The sequence below is a fragment of the Monopterus albus genome, unplaced genomic scaffold, assembly GCF_001952655.1.
Source record: "Monopterus albus unplaced genomic scaffold, M_albus_1.0 scaffold22.1, whole genome shotgun sequence".
Taxonomy (NCBI): Eukaryota; Metazoa; Chordata; class Actinopteri; order Synbranchiformes; family Synbranchidae; genus Monopterus; species Monopterus albus.
Genome location: NW_018127902.1, coordinates 715590 through 734119, shown reverse-complemented (window position 1 = coordinate 734119; position 18530 = coordinate 715590). Strand labels below are relative to the sequence as shown.

The 18530-nt window shown below is 39.4% G+C and overlaps 1 protein-coding gene across 2 annotated transcripts in view; it reads left to right on the top strand.

Annotated features, from left to right (window-relative positions):
- The window catches only part of sorcs3a (sortilin related VPS10 domain containing receptor 3a), a 270254-nt gene that overhangs the window by 159320 nt on the left and 92404 nt on the right, over positions 1 to 18530 (top strand). For both annotated transcript variants that reach the window (XM_020594176.1, XM_020594177.1), the window contains one exon: positions 5767 to 5925. In XM_020594176.1, coding sequence (XP_020449832.1) covers positions 5767 to 5925 — 159 coding nt within the window. The remainder of the gene's footprint in view (positions 1 to 5766; positions 5926 to 18530) is intronic.

Sequence of the window (18530 nt, the reverse complement as noted above, 5' to 3'; positions counted from 1 at the left end):
GCATTCCCCCGGAGGAGCTGGAGGAAGTGTCTGGAGAGAGGGAAGTCTGGGCATCTTTGCTTAGACTGCTGCCCCCGTGACCCTAAAAGAAATAAGTGTTCCCAAAATAATAATCTTCTCATTATAAATTAAAAGCTAATTATATAAATGATAAAATATAGTCTTGCTTAAATCAGTACATTTTTCCTGCTACAGCCTTACTGTGACCAGCATAATAGGGTTAACCCTAACCCAACTACTGTTATGTACATCTGCTGTTATGTAATATTCACTAATGTAAGACTGATGACGATGTGTAACCGCATTCTTCAGTGAGTTCACTGCCTTTATGACTTTGATACATTAGTGCTGCAGCACACTGGAACAAATTGATTATTGTGGTTTTATCAAAAAAGTGAAACCAGAGGTCAACACACAGAACCCCGACAGGACACATTTTCTGCTTGTGGTTCCATTCCATAAAATCAGGTTGTCAAATAAAGCTGACCAAAGACAATATTCAAATGATATATGGATAATATAAACCTGTAGGAACAGTAACAGAATGTTTTGACCCTTGGAGGCAGTAGAAACAAGTTGTGAACACAACATTGATTTATCAGTGCCTTTCAATATAAAATGGCTAATGTGTTAGTGTGGAACATCATCATAATTTATGGAGTCATGTTAACACAAGTTCAACATGCACTCTTCTTTTGGTTATGTTTTATGTCTCTACCACCCAGTGAGGGGAAATGCTCCATAGACTAGCTTGCTTTGGTTCTGAGCAAGTAGTACGCAGTCAGTTTTTGGAGCTTTTTTTGTTGGAAACAGAAAATGACACCATGTGTGTCAGGACTAATACACGGGAAGGACGCGAAATGCAGACGCACACAGAGGGACTAGTTCTAAGTAGATCCTTTTAATAAAGGCAAGTGGACTAGGAGACACAGGCAAAAAGCCAGAAGAGCTCTACCTGACAGGCTTAACAAAATATCGACAGGGCTACAACTCAAAGTTCAGTCAGGCAACTAAGTAAATACCTCAAAAGCACAACACTCCAACAAAACTGCAGAACAAAAGTGAGAATACCCCAAACTGAAATCCAGAGTCCTCAAGGGAAATGTCCAAGGGTTGCCGGCATAGAAAACAAAGCATGAACATAACAAACGGGCAGGGTGTGGCAGGTGAATGGACCAGCAAGAGACTGATGGAAAGAAGGAGAATATATGGGCTAGAGAACAGAGGATATCGAGCAACAAGTGAAGACAATGAGTGGTGATTGTGCACTGGGGTAAAGCTGGGGCAGGCGAGGTGATACAAAACCAGGAAATCAAACCAAAATAAAAGCACAAAACAGGAAGCAAGTCCAAGCTAAAACAATGTGAGAGTGGTAGATCTTTAAGAAATCCTTTACACATTGTCATATTGTTTTCATATTGCCATATACATTGTTCTTATAAACCTATGAACAATAGCTGCCTCAACTGCCACTTTCATTTACACAGCGTAGCGTTAACCCATTTAAACAAACAATTAAAAGTAATGCCATATTTAACAATGCCTGTAAAGTTTTTAAGTTGTAAAAATGAAAGCATCTGAGTGTTTAGTATGCTTAGACTTATTTTATTCCAGAACACATTTGAGCTCACAGGTAACAAAGACAGTGGTCTTCACGGATTCTATGATACTTAAAATCACAGGACATCAGCATAATAATGTCCTGAAAACTACAAGTCATGGTTTGATAATAGCATAGCGAATTTTCCTGCAATTTGACAGGCGATGCAAAACTTACAAAGCAAAAACAGCATGTTATCTTTAAAAGTAATAATTTTGTTCAGGTTGATCTGCCTGGTCAGACACATTTAATAAATGTGTAGCATCAACAGATTTACAAGAAATAAAGTATGACTCCTGAGTGTGACAAGGGCATGCTTGAAGCTGTGGAGGTGCTCGAGCATGTCACCCTCACTTTTTCAAAGTCGAAGAAAAGGCACTAACCCCAAATATGTCTGCATGGTGCTGGACTTAATGAGATCCCAGGACTTCTGAGTTAAACCATGTCAGGGTAAGAAGCAGATCATAGCTGGTGCTGATTACTCCTCATGACTCACTTCTCCTGCCTTTTTTATGTGGAGAAAATTTAATTCCACATCAAGGGCATAGCAGGATCCTCTGTTGCTGATGCCACATACTTTTTTTTGTTGCTTTTTTTTGCTGTTGTTGTTGTTGCTATTTCAGTTATATAAGAGGATATAAATTTTATTAATGCCCCAAGGAGGAAAATAAAATTTACACTCACGCAATATGCAGGATGTAAATCACACCCAACAATGCAGTTCTGGGATCAGTTGCACCAAAATACTGTATATTCACAATATTTGATATCTTTAAGCCAATCTTTGAAAAATAAATAAATAAAAAATATATTTTATTGCACTGATGTTGAGTCACTGCATGCAATAACAAGTAACAATATCATAAGAATATTTAACTCTAATAGTTGACCTCTGGCTCTGCACCTTATCCCTGATCTAGTGATTTCGACTGGCCAGTCCATACATGGATGAAGGGTTGCCTGTATGTTAGTTGCACTCCTCTGTTGTCTTCTTCAATCTAAGTACTCTTATTCAGCATCTGCCTGTGTTCTACCAGATAAAAAGGGTCTGGATGCCTAAGATATAATCATTTGCTGCTCTTTGAGTTACTCATGTCAACCACTAGAACTGTTACATCTTCACTGCAGTGATTCTGGAAGCATATGCAGAAATCTTTCTTCTTACATTGTCCAAGAATTATGGCAAAGCTGTGGCCTTTTACACTGTCACATTACAGTCTTGAATGATATTAATGACATTTAGCAAAGCCTCTGTAAATGACACCTCCCATGAATCTTCTGGGCTGAATGTCTTTTTCCGAGCTCGGCCTCTGCGCAGTCCTTGAATGGTTTGATTGAACGGCTAGTAGATTAGGTCAATTTAAAAATAAAGGCATGCACAGTTAAAATGTCACTGATGAAGCAAGACGGTGAAGGCATGATAGCTAAATGTAGGTGATGAAGTCTTGATCCGTGGTTAATGAGCATATTGCAGCTACAACTCTCTGCTAAAACCTCCTGTCAAAGACAGACTAAATTCAATTGATTGAGCGTGACGTGATTCATTTACTGCAGGGTGTCTCTTTCCCTGGTTGTTTCTTTCCCTCCGTCTCTGATCCATACCTCCATTTACCTCATGATCCGACAACTACCAGCTTCTATCTCTGCGCCCCAGCAAATGCACATCAGGCTGATAAAACACAAAGCTTATCTTTCTAACCTTTATTGATTTAGGAATGTTACCCTCCTCACTCACCTGCCTCTTCACAAAGGCTGAGTGGACATTGTGGGGTAAATCTTAATCACCCTTTGCTTACTAGCCACTTTGATTTTGGAAGTGAGTAATTATGGTTTCAGGGTGAGTGTTTAGTAGGCCGGAGAGAAACTGGCCGCTGCTCCTATTCCCGCCTTTGTATTGGCTTCAAATTGACTGTGGATTTTTTCCAAATACAGAGGCGACAGACAGAAACTGGTTTGTTATAATATTATGTAAGGATGGGAAATAATGTGGCTGTTTTCACACTTACATGGCGGTAAATGAGTAATGTGACAGTGCTTCCAGGGCACCATTCCCAGTATTAAAAGAGCACATTGTGAGCTTTGCTGAATCAAAAAAAGAGGAACAAAAAGCATTGCAGCAGACAGCCATTGTTACAGTAGTACAAGGCTTGATTAGAGAGTATGGGGAGAGTTTAATATGAAATTTAAAGTATGTTCACACACGCCTTCAAGGTATTTCTACATTTCTGTTTAACCGAAAGTCCTGACGGCTGACTGAAAATAAGGCAAAGCGAACTGTAATTTCTCATTCAAAATAAACTTCGCTGCTTACTATGATATCATAAACTATGATTACTGGTTAAAAACTGTAAATTCCATCTGACAAGCCCCAAAGACACTGGCAGATATCAGGAGGCCTTGGTATTACACAGTGACAGGTAACGAATGACGAGATCGGCAAGCCCAGGCCAATGAGAATTCCAGGTTGAGAATGCACTGCCTGTTTATTGGAGCTTAATGAAAAACAATTTATCTAAATCACCACCAGGGAGGGTTCCCGGTTAAAGCCCTGGAAAGAGGGCTAGCAATTCTGTCACTGACAAATGTGCTGCTGTTTTTCCAATTCAAATTGAATTGACTAGAGAAAACAGAGCCATCTGGGCCAGGAGAGCAGTCACTACCCACAGTTCCATCCCAATGATCCTATCTTTGTAGAGCCAAGGCTGTTTGGTTTAAGCAGGATTAGAAACACCATACATAGAGATAAATATTTAAATCTTCGCTCATATATATTTCCTATTAATCATGGTATTGTATACCAGGGTAACTTGTCACACTTTTCAGTCTTTTTATACATCCTGGAAACTGTACATCACGTTGTTTCATACCAGACAGTGTCAGCTATATCTTTTGTACTCATTAGATTTTCACATCTTTCTTCAGAAGAGAGTTATAGACAGTTAAACAGTGAGTCTGCACTTGTGACAGTGTGCCCCATTAGTGGGTATGGTGTCACAGTATGTGGGGTAAGATGTCATGCCAGGTACCGCAAAAAAAAAAAATAAACGCAACACCTGCAAAGTTTCAAAGAAACTTTTCAATTTTAGTAAATCATTAAAACTTGTTGAATTTGATCATTTTAAACAAAGTTTTTGGTGCATTTATAAAGTATGTCACCAAACACCAGTAATATATGACAAACACATCAAATGTTTTAGCATGTATGAAGCAAAGCTCTACTGTAAATTTACATATACATGTAATTGTACTGATGATGCATTTTCTTACATCATTTGAAATGTCATAACCTTTTAACATGAAATAAAATATATTACAGGCCTATTTAATTGCCTCTTCTTTCGTCAAGGAGGAATTCCTGTGACCATTTTATCTGTGGCCACAAAGGCTCTAAATGTCATTAACTGAAAAAATATGCATTGTGAAATTTCTGTTCTTATTGAATTTTGTAATAACTGTGATAGCACTAGGAGAAATATTCCAAGCATGAAATTAGGGCCTCTACCACTGTGGTGCTGTTTAAATTTGAAATTAGAATTCTATTGGAAGGAGAAATGCTAAGAAATGACATGCTAAATGACTAGCTGATAAAGAAAATAACATACTGTATGTGCCGGTTCTGCTTAATCCTGCATTTGTACAGCACATAATTATTACTAGGCTACAAGCTCCACCACCTTACATTAAAGGTGATCTACATTGTAGGTCAGGACAAATCACTTCCTGATTTTTCAATCCACCTGTGTGCATCAGGTATACTTTTTGGCTATGACACCATTTTAGCTCTTGTTGCTGTGAACAACACTCATCTTATTTTGGAACAAGATGATGAAATCTCCAAGATTTCATCCCAGAGTGCACAGGAAGAGCCAGAGAGCCATGGTAACAGAAGCACTAGAGTCACTCTCATGAAATGAAGTTGGAAATATAGCAGAGCTGTTTGCTAAGCGTAAGCCTGGCGTGTGCCAAAAGCCAGGCCTTTTCTGCTGACACTGCTCCTGCCTCTAACATCTCTTTGTAACCTTCTCTCATCTCCCTATGTTTCCGCTTCTTCACTCAAACCCCATCCTTCAAATCCTCTCTCACCCTCATCTTCAAAATCTCACACCTTCTCCCCTCACGTGTGCACACTCTCCTCGTCCTCCTCTCTCTCATCTCCCTGCTCTCAGATTATGGTGTTGACAGATCCGGAGTTTGAGAGCAGCGTGCTCATCAGCTCTGATGAGGGAGCCAGTTACCAGAAGTACCGCCTCACTTTCTACGTCCTTAGCCTTTTATTTCACCCTACTGAAGAGGACTGGGCCTTAGCCTACAGTCACGACCAAAAGGTGAGATTATGCTTGATTTCATCTCTTCTTTGTCTACACCGCAATTAGCTGCATGTGATTTACTAAGCCAGTAGTTTTCATCGGTTTAGCAAATTACCCAGTGGTCGAGTATTCATTCATTCTGAATATAAATCTTGTTAAATAGCAGAAATCCTAAAATACTGGTGTGAACCTTTATGTACCTGAAATGAAGAAAGAGCCAGGCCTTTATTAGAGACGTGCTGTAATTGGACGCTGCCCTTTATGGCTACATCCATCTATTATGTGGGTGTATATTATATTTTATTAGGGCACATTCTGGTTTTCTTATCTCCTGCCATTTACACTGCTACATTGTCTTTGCTAATGTTTCCTGTCAATGCAAACTAAACACTTTCTCTATTGTTTCACAATAAAAGACCCTCAAACTGTAATGAGCACAAGGCCCCAGCATTTAGGATTATGAGTGAAGTCAATTAATTTCAATAGATTGTGTAGATTTGTTTGTGGAGCCAAAGCAAATTGACCCCATTCAAAGTGACAATGGCTTAACAGTGAATTAATTGGGAGTGTACCAACTAAACAACATCTATTGTTCTGCTCATAAGTAGTAGTAAATGTTTCTGCAGGGTCCTGCCCAGAAAACTGTTGGGAAATTATTTATTTTTACAGACCTTGTTCTTTCATTGTAAAATAAAATAATTGAGGAAGTAGAATAGTGACTTTACATTGAAAATTCAAAACAGAAGCTGAGGGCAACAGAGTGGGGTGTGTAGCACAACTGTGTTGTACTAATGAAAATGATGCAGTGGAAATGCACATAATGCTCAATGGACCATGCAAGCCATTACAGTAAAGGTGCAGCCAATTTTGTTCCCCCAGCTTCGTTTCTCTCTACTATACACTACATTCTATATTTATTTCTCTACTATCTGGACCAAAAACAACATCAGTCCCTTAAAACGATTCTCACACTCTAATTTTCCTTACTAGTCTTCATCATGGTGTCACCTTCACTGGGCTTTGTCACACAGTATGGAGCCTTGTATAACATCTTCACACAGGGCCGTAAGATTGTGCCCAGCACAGGTCTGCCATTAAGGTCAGTGATGCTGACCTGAGAGCCGAAGCGACTGCTCGGCATGGGGGACTTGGTGCAGGAGGGTGATGACCATTGAACAGCGGTTGCTGTAGCCAAAATGTCAATGGCAAAACTGAAAAAGGGCACAAGCCCTGCACAAATTTCAGGTTTCTTATTGGCAGAGTGGTGTTGCAGTATAAATTGTGTAAGTCTGCATCAAAGGAGAGTGATTAAATATCTAGACAGATATATAGAAATAAAGTCACCCTATGATTGTGTATACCAGGTATTAACAGAATCCTACTTATTTTATCAAGTGGAGTACATGAAGTGATGTTACGAATCTTGCTAAATGCATGTTAGCATAGTGTTTTACTTTTTACTCGCAAAGGTTTTATGGCATGTACAGTAACAAGCATACAGTACAGTAGGTGTTGTAGCCTAATGTTTCACTTAACCTGGCCTTCCTCTGTGCACACGGTGCTTCGGTTGCTGTCCGCTCTGTATAAAGTGCTAAGCAATAATCTTGTTCTAACAGAAACACAAAGGGGAGAAGCTGCTCCATAAACACCAAAACCATATTCTCTGATCCACTGTCAGTCACTGGTCTCTTGGAGTGCTAAAAACCCAGTGCGTCCAAATACTCTGACTTTATCTTGCATGTGCAAGTGAAATTCTTACACACTCCATTGGTGATTTTCCCTTTTCAGTTGTGACTTCTTACACTTGCACTTCCCATAGCCTTCGGTTAGCTGGCTATGCTTCCGTCCTTCTCTGGATGCCAAAACAGAATCATGAAGGTTTCAGGTTTCAGTCACTTCACCTGACATGCCCCCAGTGTTTCAGAGCAGAGAACGTGAAGCAAGTCTGGCATAGCAGCCAAACCATGTTTCTACAGCTTCTGCATTCATCACATGATGCACACTAGTCCAAAAAGCATTTTTCCCATAGATAATTGTTGGAAAAGGAGTGGCTGTAAAATGGTGAATGCATTTTTTCTGAGCATTAAAAACCCTGCAAAACAACTCTTTTTATTTTCAGAATTTGATCAATTGGGTCCAGTTGAAGTTTTTTCAGTTTACTATGACCTGGATGACTGAGAATCTGCACAGACATGGGTCCAGTAATATTTGGAAAGTGTGGTTCAGCAATAGAATATTTTTATTTTATTCCTTTATGTGCTTGAAGCCAATCGGAAGTCACTCTGTTTGTTCGAGCTCAGCACAAGTGCGCATGCTCTTTCGGAAAAATGTAGATGCGTTGTGGAACATCTGGGTCATTTTTATGGATGGACTCTGGAAGCATGAGGATTTTTTATCAGAGTATGTGCCACTGAGCAACTTTCATAGAAATTAACAGACACCATCTTGCAGTGCTGTATCCAGCTCTCTATTAATACACTGGTGAGAATATTCAAATTTGGCTGTGTGGTTAATAACACTTTCCTGTGGTGTGACACATTCAGAACATGTATTTATTACTACTTTACCCGGATTTTAAAGCTCCACTACTTTGTTCCAGCATTTCAGCTCAGCCTGAAAATTATGCTGCTGCTAATTTAGACCACAAGAACAACTCTTAGAGGAACATGGTAGCCAGGTTTAAGGAGTTCACATTAGAGCATGGATACCGAAACCAAGCCTGATGGGACCCACTGGGCTCTGGCCATGTTTGGACAGAAATTTAGAAATTATGTTGGGTCAGGTTTGGACACGTAGGTCTGACCTTTGGCTAAATGGCTGGAGCACTCAAATGTCTGCTTTGTTTAATGAGAAGGGGAAAAACACTGTACAAACTCAGCTGCTCAACCTGAGCACATCTCACCAGTTTTATGCTCTCTCCACTGGTTCCCTGTGTGTTTTAGGATTGATTTTAAACTTTTGATGTTTGTTTTTAAGGTACTAAATGGCTTGGCTCCTCCCTGTCCCACTGAGCTTCCTTAGGTGTTTTAGAGCTCTTAGATCAGCTGATCAGCACTTACTGGAAATCCCAAGAACAAACTACAAGAGATGGAAGGACCGGGCCTTTGCTGTTGCTGCCCCTAAGTTATGAAGCACATTACCTCTTGAGTTGTGCCTGATTTCAAATATTGTTTTGTTTAAGGCTAAATTAAAAACATATTGAAATTTTCATTTTCATTTGAACTGTGTCAGGTTTGGACACTATAAGCTTGTTGGGTCTGGACCTGGTTAAGATGCCACGCTCTTCTGCACATGTCGGGTTCGGACACAAATACAGTATTGTTCAAAATAATAGCAGTACAATGTGACTAACCAGAATAATCCAGGTTTTTAGTACATTTTTTATTGCTACATGGCAAACAAGTTACCAGTAGGTGCAGTAGATTCTCAGAAAGCAAACAAGACCCAGCATTCATGATATGCACGCTCTTAAGGCTGTGCAATTGGGCAATTAGTTGAAAGGGGTGTGTTAAAAAAAAATGGCAGTGTCTGCCGTTGACTGTACAAACACAAAACTATGTTGTACAAACGTTTTTGTTTCTAGGATTTAGCAATCCTGTGAATCACTAAACTAATATTTAGTTGTATGACCACAGTTTTTTATAACTGCTTCACATCTGTGTGGCATGGAGTCAACTAACTTGTGGCACCTTTCAGCTGTTATTCCACTCCATGATTCTTTAACAACATTCCACAATTCATTTACATTTCTTGGTTTTGCTTCAGAAACAGCATTTTTGATATCACCCCACAAGTTCTCGATTGGATTAAGGTCCGGGGATTGGGCTGGCCACTCCATAACATTAATTTTGTTGGTTTGGAACCAAGACTTTGCTCGTTTACTAGTGTGTTTGGGGTCATTGTCTTGTTGAAACAACCATTTCAAGGGCATGTCCTCTTCAGCATAAGGCAACATGACCTCTTCAAGTATTTTGACATATGCAAACTGATCCATGATCCCTGGTATGCGATAAATAGGCCCAACACCATAGTAGGAGAAACATGCCCATATCATGATGCTTGCTTCACTGTCTTCACTGTGTACTGTGGCTTGAATTCAGAGTTTGGGGGTCGTCTCACAAACTGTCTGTGGCCCTTGGACCCTTAAAGAACAATTTTACTCTCATCAGTCCACAAAATGTTCCTCCATTTCTCTTTAGGCCAGTTGACGTGTTCTTTGGCAAATTGTAACCTCACTGATTGAATGCCACGCTGCTATTTTTTTTAACACACCCCTTTCAACTAATTGCCCAATTGCACAGCCTTAAGAGCGTGCATATCATGAATGCTGGGTCTTGTTTGTTTTCTGAGAATCTACTGCACCTACTGGTAACTTGTTTGCCATGTAGCAATGAAAAATATACTAAAAACCTGGATTATTCTGATTAGTCACATTGTACTGCTATTATTTTGAACAATACTGTATGTGGCCTGATCCATGCTATAGTTCACATCTCTGTGAAGTCTGGGTAGCAGTGTAGTTCAAGGAGATATGCCATCTGCCTTATTCCAGAACAGTCTTTGCTAGTGTTAATTAAAAACAGCCATTAGCAGCTTGCACTATGTTTAAAAATTACAGCATATGCTAAATATGAGATGTGTCTGCCTTGCACATGAAACAGACTCACAAGATCAATGTTGGTAACGGCTATTGATCACACTGATTAAATAAGTCTCAGTCATGAAAAAGGAATATACATCAAACAGCAGAGTAGAACGCTCAAGTGGGCTGAGGCAGCTGGCTTTTGGATTTGGCAACTCAACATTAACATGGTAGTAGGGTTCAGTGCATGCAATGATGATTACAGGTATTATGAGGATATGACTAATGTGGCTATGACTTGCATGATCACTAGGACACCTTGACACCCAAAAGAAAAAGCCCGGGCATGATTACATCCTCTGCCAGACCTCTTTTCATTTTCTTCTCAATGTGTTATGCACATGTTGCAGCCACCTCCTTGGGGTTGTTGTTACAAACAGGGAATACGCTCATCCTCTACTTTGTAAAGAGAGGTTTATACAGATATTATTGGCTGCTTAATTCGACCTGATTTCCCTCGCAGCTTCGACACTTCATCTTGACTGTTAAACCAGCAGTGAGGAGCTTTAATATGCTCATTTGCAGCTTGTAACCGGCTAATAGTTTTCGGACTGGGTCACTCTGAATTTAATCAGCTCTAAGTTGGTATTTAACTGTGGTTAAGTGCAACCCTGAAGACTTAAGTTTGAGGCAGGAGTGAAACTATTTAGTGAAACATCAGAATCCATGTCGGTATAAATAGACTGGTGTAAAGTATTTGCTGTAATTCTTGACTGTCTTTTATTACTTAAAAAAAAAACATCCAGGTCAGTGCTCTCCTCGAGTGAATTGAGGTATTTTCAGATTTAGTGACCTTTCCAGACTCTTATCTCTTGACTGTGAGGTTTTGTGGAGACATTTACTCATTGATGTAATCCCAAGTTGGCTTCTGAGAATAAGGCCAATGTCGATGCTGCCAGTTGAGTGGGTTACATAAACAGCCTGACATAGAAGAACAGTAGAAGAAGACGCTCCGCACATAGAATATTTTGGAGTTGTCTCATTTTATTCCCTGTGAACTGCCTAGGCTTCTAGTAGACTGGGTGTAAGGGAATCTTTCCTAAATTCTTTTTTTTCTTCGTGTTTTAGACAAAAGCCCAGATAAGAAGAGGCGTTTGTTTCTACTTTCTTCAATTGTACATGAGAGACCTTTGCGCCCTTTAGTTAACACAAAAAATAAAGTATTTCTAATGATGCATTGGTAGATATTTAGTAGCACTTGAGGGATACTGTAAAAAATAAGAAAGGGGAGATAAACATTTTCCTTTATGTAAGTTACAGTCGTAGTGATTGTAGTAGGTAGGTTTCTATCTCGGCAGTGAGTATTACCTCATAGCTACCTTGAGAGGCAAGGCCATGACTCTCTAATTGACTGTGTAGTAATTAACTCATCCAACTCATGCTTCAGAGACAAGAGTACAGTGCTGTACATTGTAATTAAACATTGCCTACACTCAACTTTTTACTTTGACAAAATTGAATCTTTTTTTGGGGCCACTATTTGTCATTAATCTTTACATCTTTATTACCATCATTATGATCCTTCATATCCCTTGTGCTGATATTAAAACTTGCTCCAGTGTTTTAGTACTACCTTTTAATGAAGTTGGGCTTTTAAGAGAGAATAAAAAAGTCTAAATTAGTGCAGCATCATAATGCATCTTGATAGCATTTGTAATATGCTGCAGAGCCTACAGCCATGCTAGCAGTTTTGTGAGTCACAGCTATGCTTTGAGATAAATGATGTCAGCATATGCTAAACATGGTAACAGTGATGACTGTCATACCCTGATGTTTAGCAAGTATCTTTTTTTTTATCATGGTCACAGTATTAGTTTGGCATATTAGCTTGGCAACATTTGATAATTGGCACTTACTGTAATACAAAGTACAGCTGAGGCAGATTTTTGTTTTTTTTGCAGGTATTTAGTCATAAACTAAACTATTGGAAAAATTTAAATACTGACATGATGATAGTGCTATATGAAAAGATAATGGTCAAAAAAGGATCTCTAAATTCAGTAGGATGCCTCCTTTAAAGGTCGTGGATCCCTTGATGTCGGTATCTAATTTTATGACAATAAATTCAATAGTTTGGGAGAAATTCATTAAAACAGTTCTCATCAATAATCAGCAGATTGAAATTGTTTCTTCCTGCAAATGTTTGGCAGCTCATACTGACATGAAACTGAATTGGACTGAGAATGTTCAAGCTGTGTTTAAAAAGTCACAATCCAGGGTGTTTTTAGTAAGGAAATTAAAGTCGTTTGAGATTAGTAAGCAGTTTTTAAACGCTTTTTATCAGAGTTTCATGGCTAGTTCCTTGTTTATGTTGCTGTGTGGTGGGGTAATAGCATTACTTCTAATGAGAGGAACAGGATCAACAAGTGTATTAAAAAGGCAGGCTCTATTAGTGGGTTGACTCCTGATTCACTGGAAACTATTTGAGAAAAGAACTAGAAGGAGAGTAAAGACCACAATTCAATTTGAGCATCATCCTATGTTTAATGTTTTTAATTATCTAAGAAATGTGATGCGTGACTGGTTTAGGATGCCAAGGTGATCCACAGAACAATTTAGAGTTTCATTTGTGCCTAAAGCTATGGAATTTCTAATTGATTGCTTGATATGATATGTTATTTCTTATCTAAGAATTAAGAACTTACTGTATATCACAATTGGATGGAGGGGTGCAACTACCTAGGTCAATTTGTGAATTGAACTCTACTATGTCCTTGGAATTGTAATAATAACTATTATTATTTTGCTTTGTTCTTTTTTCTCTTCCTTGTTTGTTTGTTTGTTGTCTGCTGTTGGTGTTTTAGTGTATTGTGTAAATGGTGACCAAACATGTTTCCCCTTGGGGATTAATAAAGTATCTATCTATCTATCTGTCTGTCTATCCAAAAATGACAATGTCATGGTAGCACTAGATGTAAAGTCAGGGGATCATCAAAGTTTTTAGATGAGATCATCAGGAAACCATGAGTTCCTGCTCAGACATTCCTGGAAATCCATTCAGTAGTTGATACATTTCCGTCATGTTTGTCTGACAAAGTAATGGACAAACAGTCCAACCAAGTGATACTGTCTCACTAAAACCATTCCCTCATGGCTCAAAAGCTTGTAGTCTCCAAGACTACACCAAGATAACTCCTAATGACATCATCTGTTATTTTCTCAGACTTAACAAAACTCATGTGAAGCCATAAAATAATTATACAACTGTTTTCGTAGGCTTAATAGCAATTATGAATTGTGCATTGCTCTTTAAAACCCACGGTCTTAAATGTACAGTAACTTTTCTTCCTATGCTTGTTTATAGTCATGTTAAAGTCACAGCTTTTTAAATGATTTGGCGCCAGCTATTCCACTAACAAATCTGTGACTGACATAGCTTTGTTTTGTTCTCATGTTCACACAATGTGCCTGTCAGGCACCTGTTGTGATTCCCAGCATACCTCTGAACAGCAGTCTGCAGCACATGAGCAAAGAGACTCAGACAATGTATTACCTGCTGGTCTGCTGAAGTCAGACCAGTCTGCGGAAAAACAGGTTGAGCGCTGACAATTGAAATTCCACATCCTTGTGTTTCTTTGAAGCCCCAGCAGCAAAAAAAAATCAAACTTTAAAATAAAAAAAAACAACAAAAAAACAAGTGCCACCAGTGTATATTCGCAGTACAAGTGTTGAGTTTAACGAGGACAGGGGCTTTCATGGTTCAGTTCTAACCTCATTAAGAATCATCCACATGGAAATGTAGTGTGTATTCATGCTGCACTGCAAATGTATTACCCTAAGATGCTACACAACAAATCCTAGGTCCAGGCAAACATTTAATTTGCGTGTTTGTATTTCCACCGGAGGAGCAGCAATCCATTAAGGCTGCGGCTGCTGTAGCAGAGAGCTGGTGTCTGAGTTGCCACAATAGCTATATTAGTGTGTCTGAACTAGAACACATATGGGATTCAACCAAAGCTGTCTGTTGTACTGAGCTGGCAGTCTGCTCCAGCAGGAAAGATTAATGTCATTAGTCAAGTGATGGATGGTTCTGAGTAAAACAATAATAATCCAGTAGATCATTACTAAACGATCATAGAGGGAGTTGTAATTGTCAGGTTAATTCTACACAGCAAAAGAAATATGCCAAATATAGAGAAGAAAGTACTGGCAGATTAGCCTTGGTTATATTCAGTTTGTGAAAACTGTATATGCACCTTCAAATGGAGAACAAAACAAAACAAAAAATTTCATTATAAGCCTAAGCTAGAGGGAGCGGCTGTGTGGGAGGTGTATCTGTGAAAGCAAGTAGGCACACATGAAAACTTTACAATACGAACTTGAAAAAGAGTGAGATAGCGAGCGATGACACTAGGTCAAGCATGGCTTGATTGATCAGGAAATGTTTGATTGTGGGTTTGTTGCGTCTGGCATGATGAAACAGGGAAAGGAGCTCTGAAATCAAAGTGAAATTATGGATACAGTGAAGTAGTGATGGCTACATGGCAAGGAGAAGCAGGCAGAACAGATGGAGTAACTTGTTCTAATGGAATAGCAGATATGTACTGTCACTCCATTGTCAAAACAGCAGATGGAGGTGAGCTGCCAAGCTGACAGTGGAGTATATCAGCAGCACTGAGACAAAGAAACATTTCTGTTACTGGGTAGCCCTCACTAAACATTATACTTCAGTCTTTAAATATATATAACTCATTGATTTAATAACTAAACCACTATTATACTGTGGGTATTTTGGTCTTTATTAATTAGGTTGTAAGAACACTTTTATTGTACAACAGTGCAAAAAAAACATGGGTTTGTATTTTAGCAAGGCTGGATTACTAAGCAGGCACAGTGGCAATGACCCAAGAGTCATGTACTGCAAGTATCACTGCATGTCAAATGATTTTGTTTGCGCTTTCATTCATCTACAATTTTTTAGGGAAACTGAAAGACTAAAAGTACAATATTAGCCAAAGTGAGTTAATGGTTGTGTCCCAGGAGGGCCTGCATCAAAATCGTAAAGGATAGGGTGTGTGGTAGCATAAGAGTTGGTTCATGACGTTTAAAAGATCTGGTGACAGGAGCATCTCTGCACAAATTAACTCCCATAATTTTATATTTAACTTTCAACTGCACAACATGGCCTTCATCAACAGATATAGATTGTTAAGTTGTCACTGAACTACAGCCGCTCAAATCTTCCGTGACTCTGAACATCTCTAGGATGTCTAACTTAAAAGTTAAGGTCCATTCTTGATCATGTTAGAAAACAGACAACATTTACCAAGAAAGAACTGTCAGCCTACTGCTTAACCTATATCCTCTGGGGAAAATGACTGGTTCATTTGTCTTACAACCAAGTTGGAAATCAAAAGTATATGTAGCTGTTCCAAACAGACACACCTCAAGGCAGGGAAAAAGAGAGGGACAAAAATGAGATGCTTTTTGAACAATATCTCATGAAAGACATTCATGAAAAAAGGCTTACCTCCATATACCTGACTAATCAGTGGTTTTTGAAGTTGTTCAACCAGCCGACAAGCAGCTCTGATGACTGGCAGCTTACGCCTCACCCTGAAGATTAACCATCCCATGCCCTCTTGACACATTTATACCGAGCAAGTATCATGCTAACTTCCATTATAAATTGGTGAGCTGGTATTACTCTGTAGCATTCCACAGTGGGATTTCTTCATCTCCATTCAAAGGTGAAAGGTGTACCTTTCCCTCAGGGATGGTTTAAAGGTGGAAGCTAGGCTCTTTGCCCTTGGTAAACACCTTGTGCCCTTTGAAGGTGTTCAGAATTCACTAATAACCATTACATGTCTATTACATGGCCACAGCTCTCCTCCAGCTATGTGGGCCTGCCAGTCCACTTTTAGTTGTTCATAGAAGAGAAGTATAGCTGTCAGGTGCAGGGGATAGGGAGAAGAGGCTGAAGCTGATAGGGCAGTTAGCAGGCATGGGTGTGTGTGAGGTAGGGAGGAAGGTTGGAACGTAGGAAGAGAGGGAAGGAAATGAGCCAGTAAATCAGAGCAAATAAAGATTGATGGATCATGCTTGAATTCTTATTAAATAACTCATTTCTATCTGCTATAGAGGCTTCAGTGACATCCTCCACTGGTGCGGCAACAGATGAATAGATATCAGTTGCTCTGTTTGTTGGCTTGTTTACCAGTTTTCAAACAGGCCTGCAGTGCATTCTCTTGCTGTTGGCTCCACTGTTGCTGCAGTCTGGCCAAGCCCAGACATGACACACTAGGTTGAAATCACTTCTCAAAATCAAGCCCATTCCATTTTATCAACAGAGGTAAGGGAAGACACTTTAACATCTGCATATTTCAATTTTGTGGGGGATGATGTTTTTGTGGCAGTTTATATCATTCACTCCTCTTGTCTCTGTGGTGACTGGCAGCAGGATGGATGGGTCTTCTCTGAGCTGTTCTCTTGCAATGAGGAGTCAAGGTGTGTGTCTTTGGGGCTACATTCAATTATGACATATTCTAGTCAGGGGCATCCCACCAGTGAGCAAGTTACCTTACCAGTGGAAGGTAAAGACAGCGGAGCAAGGGGCCACACAACTTTATTTACCTAACCTCGATTGGAAGACTCTTGTCACTCTTGTAAGCTAGGTCTGTATGGTAGAACACACACAGTATTAAAAATAGGTGTTTTTTGTATAGTCAGTGCCACGGGAAGCTCCTGAAAGACATTATTGTTTTACTTACATTTGCTGCTCAGGAGAATCACTGGAACGCTGGCTTTACACTGAACAAAGTAACCACAAGCAAAAAAATCTCAACTCAAGGTCAGTTTATTTGCTTGGTACTTGTTATTTGAGCTGATATGCAGTGGGGTAGGTGGGTATACTGTGGCATCTACATCTAACCCCAAGTAATACTTTAAATACATTTTGATGATCGTGGCATTTTGGCGGCTGTGGCTTAGGAGGTAGAGCAGATTGTCTCCTAACTGGAAGGTTGGCAGTTCAATTCCCTTCTTCTCCAATCCACATATCAAAGTGTCCTTGAGCAAGATGCTGAACACCAAGTTGTTCCCAGTGGAGAATGTATGAGTGGTTGTGTGTGCAAATGGGTCAATAGGAAATGGTGTAAAGCACGCTGAGTGCACTTCAATGGTAGAAAAGTGCTATATAGGACCATTTACTTATTCAAAACATAACTTTTACTGGGGTTTATAATGAAGATTTTATTTTTTGTATTTATATATCCTTCACTTATCCTTCACTTTCCCCTGCAATGCTGTGGCCTCTGGTGTAAGGTCATTAATGTTATGGCCATCTCATTGTGTTCTTTTGGTTCTAACTGACTCCTATAAAGTGTAACAAGTGATTTTGCTTGTTTGTGTTATTACATCTGTCAAGGGCAGAGGTAATGTCTTTGCTGGAATTTGTTGGTTAGTTGGTTTGTTTGTTAACATCATAACTCAAAAAGAAAAGAATGGATTTGACATTTTTTTGAAAGGTAGGTTGAAAGGTATGGTATGGTACACAAAGAACTCATTAGATTTTGGTGCTGGTCCAGATCATAATTTGTGTACAGGAATTTAAAAAAAAAGATTATTAACCATTGTGAGTGCTGCAAAGGCTGCTGACTGTATGTGAGACCCCTTGTGGCCAAAGTGCGCTGCTGCACTGCTGAGCACATAGAGAGGCAAAACCCTGGGTTAGTGACAGCTGCCCATTCATTGTTAATGAAAGCCAAGTGTCGTCACTCAGTAGACCCCGCTGTGTAAAACAGGGACTGAAGGAGCCCAGAGAGGCAACACCCCAGAGCTGGGGAAAGATCTGCTTTATACAGCAATGTCTGGGAGAGAGCCTGATCAAAGTCAAAGTGTTTTTTGCCATATGCACAGTCAGGAAATGTGTTTCCCTGTACAATGAAATTCTTACTTTGCCGTCCACATGAATGCCACAAAATACAAATGAAATATAAAGTAGATAAATAAGTAACACTAAATCTAAGGCACTTTAAGCAGC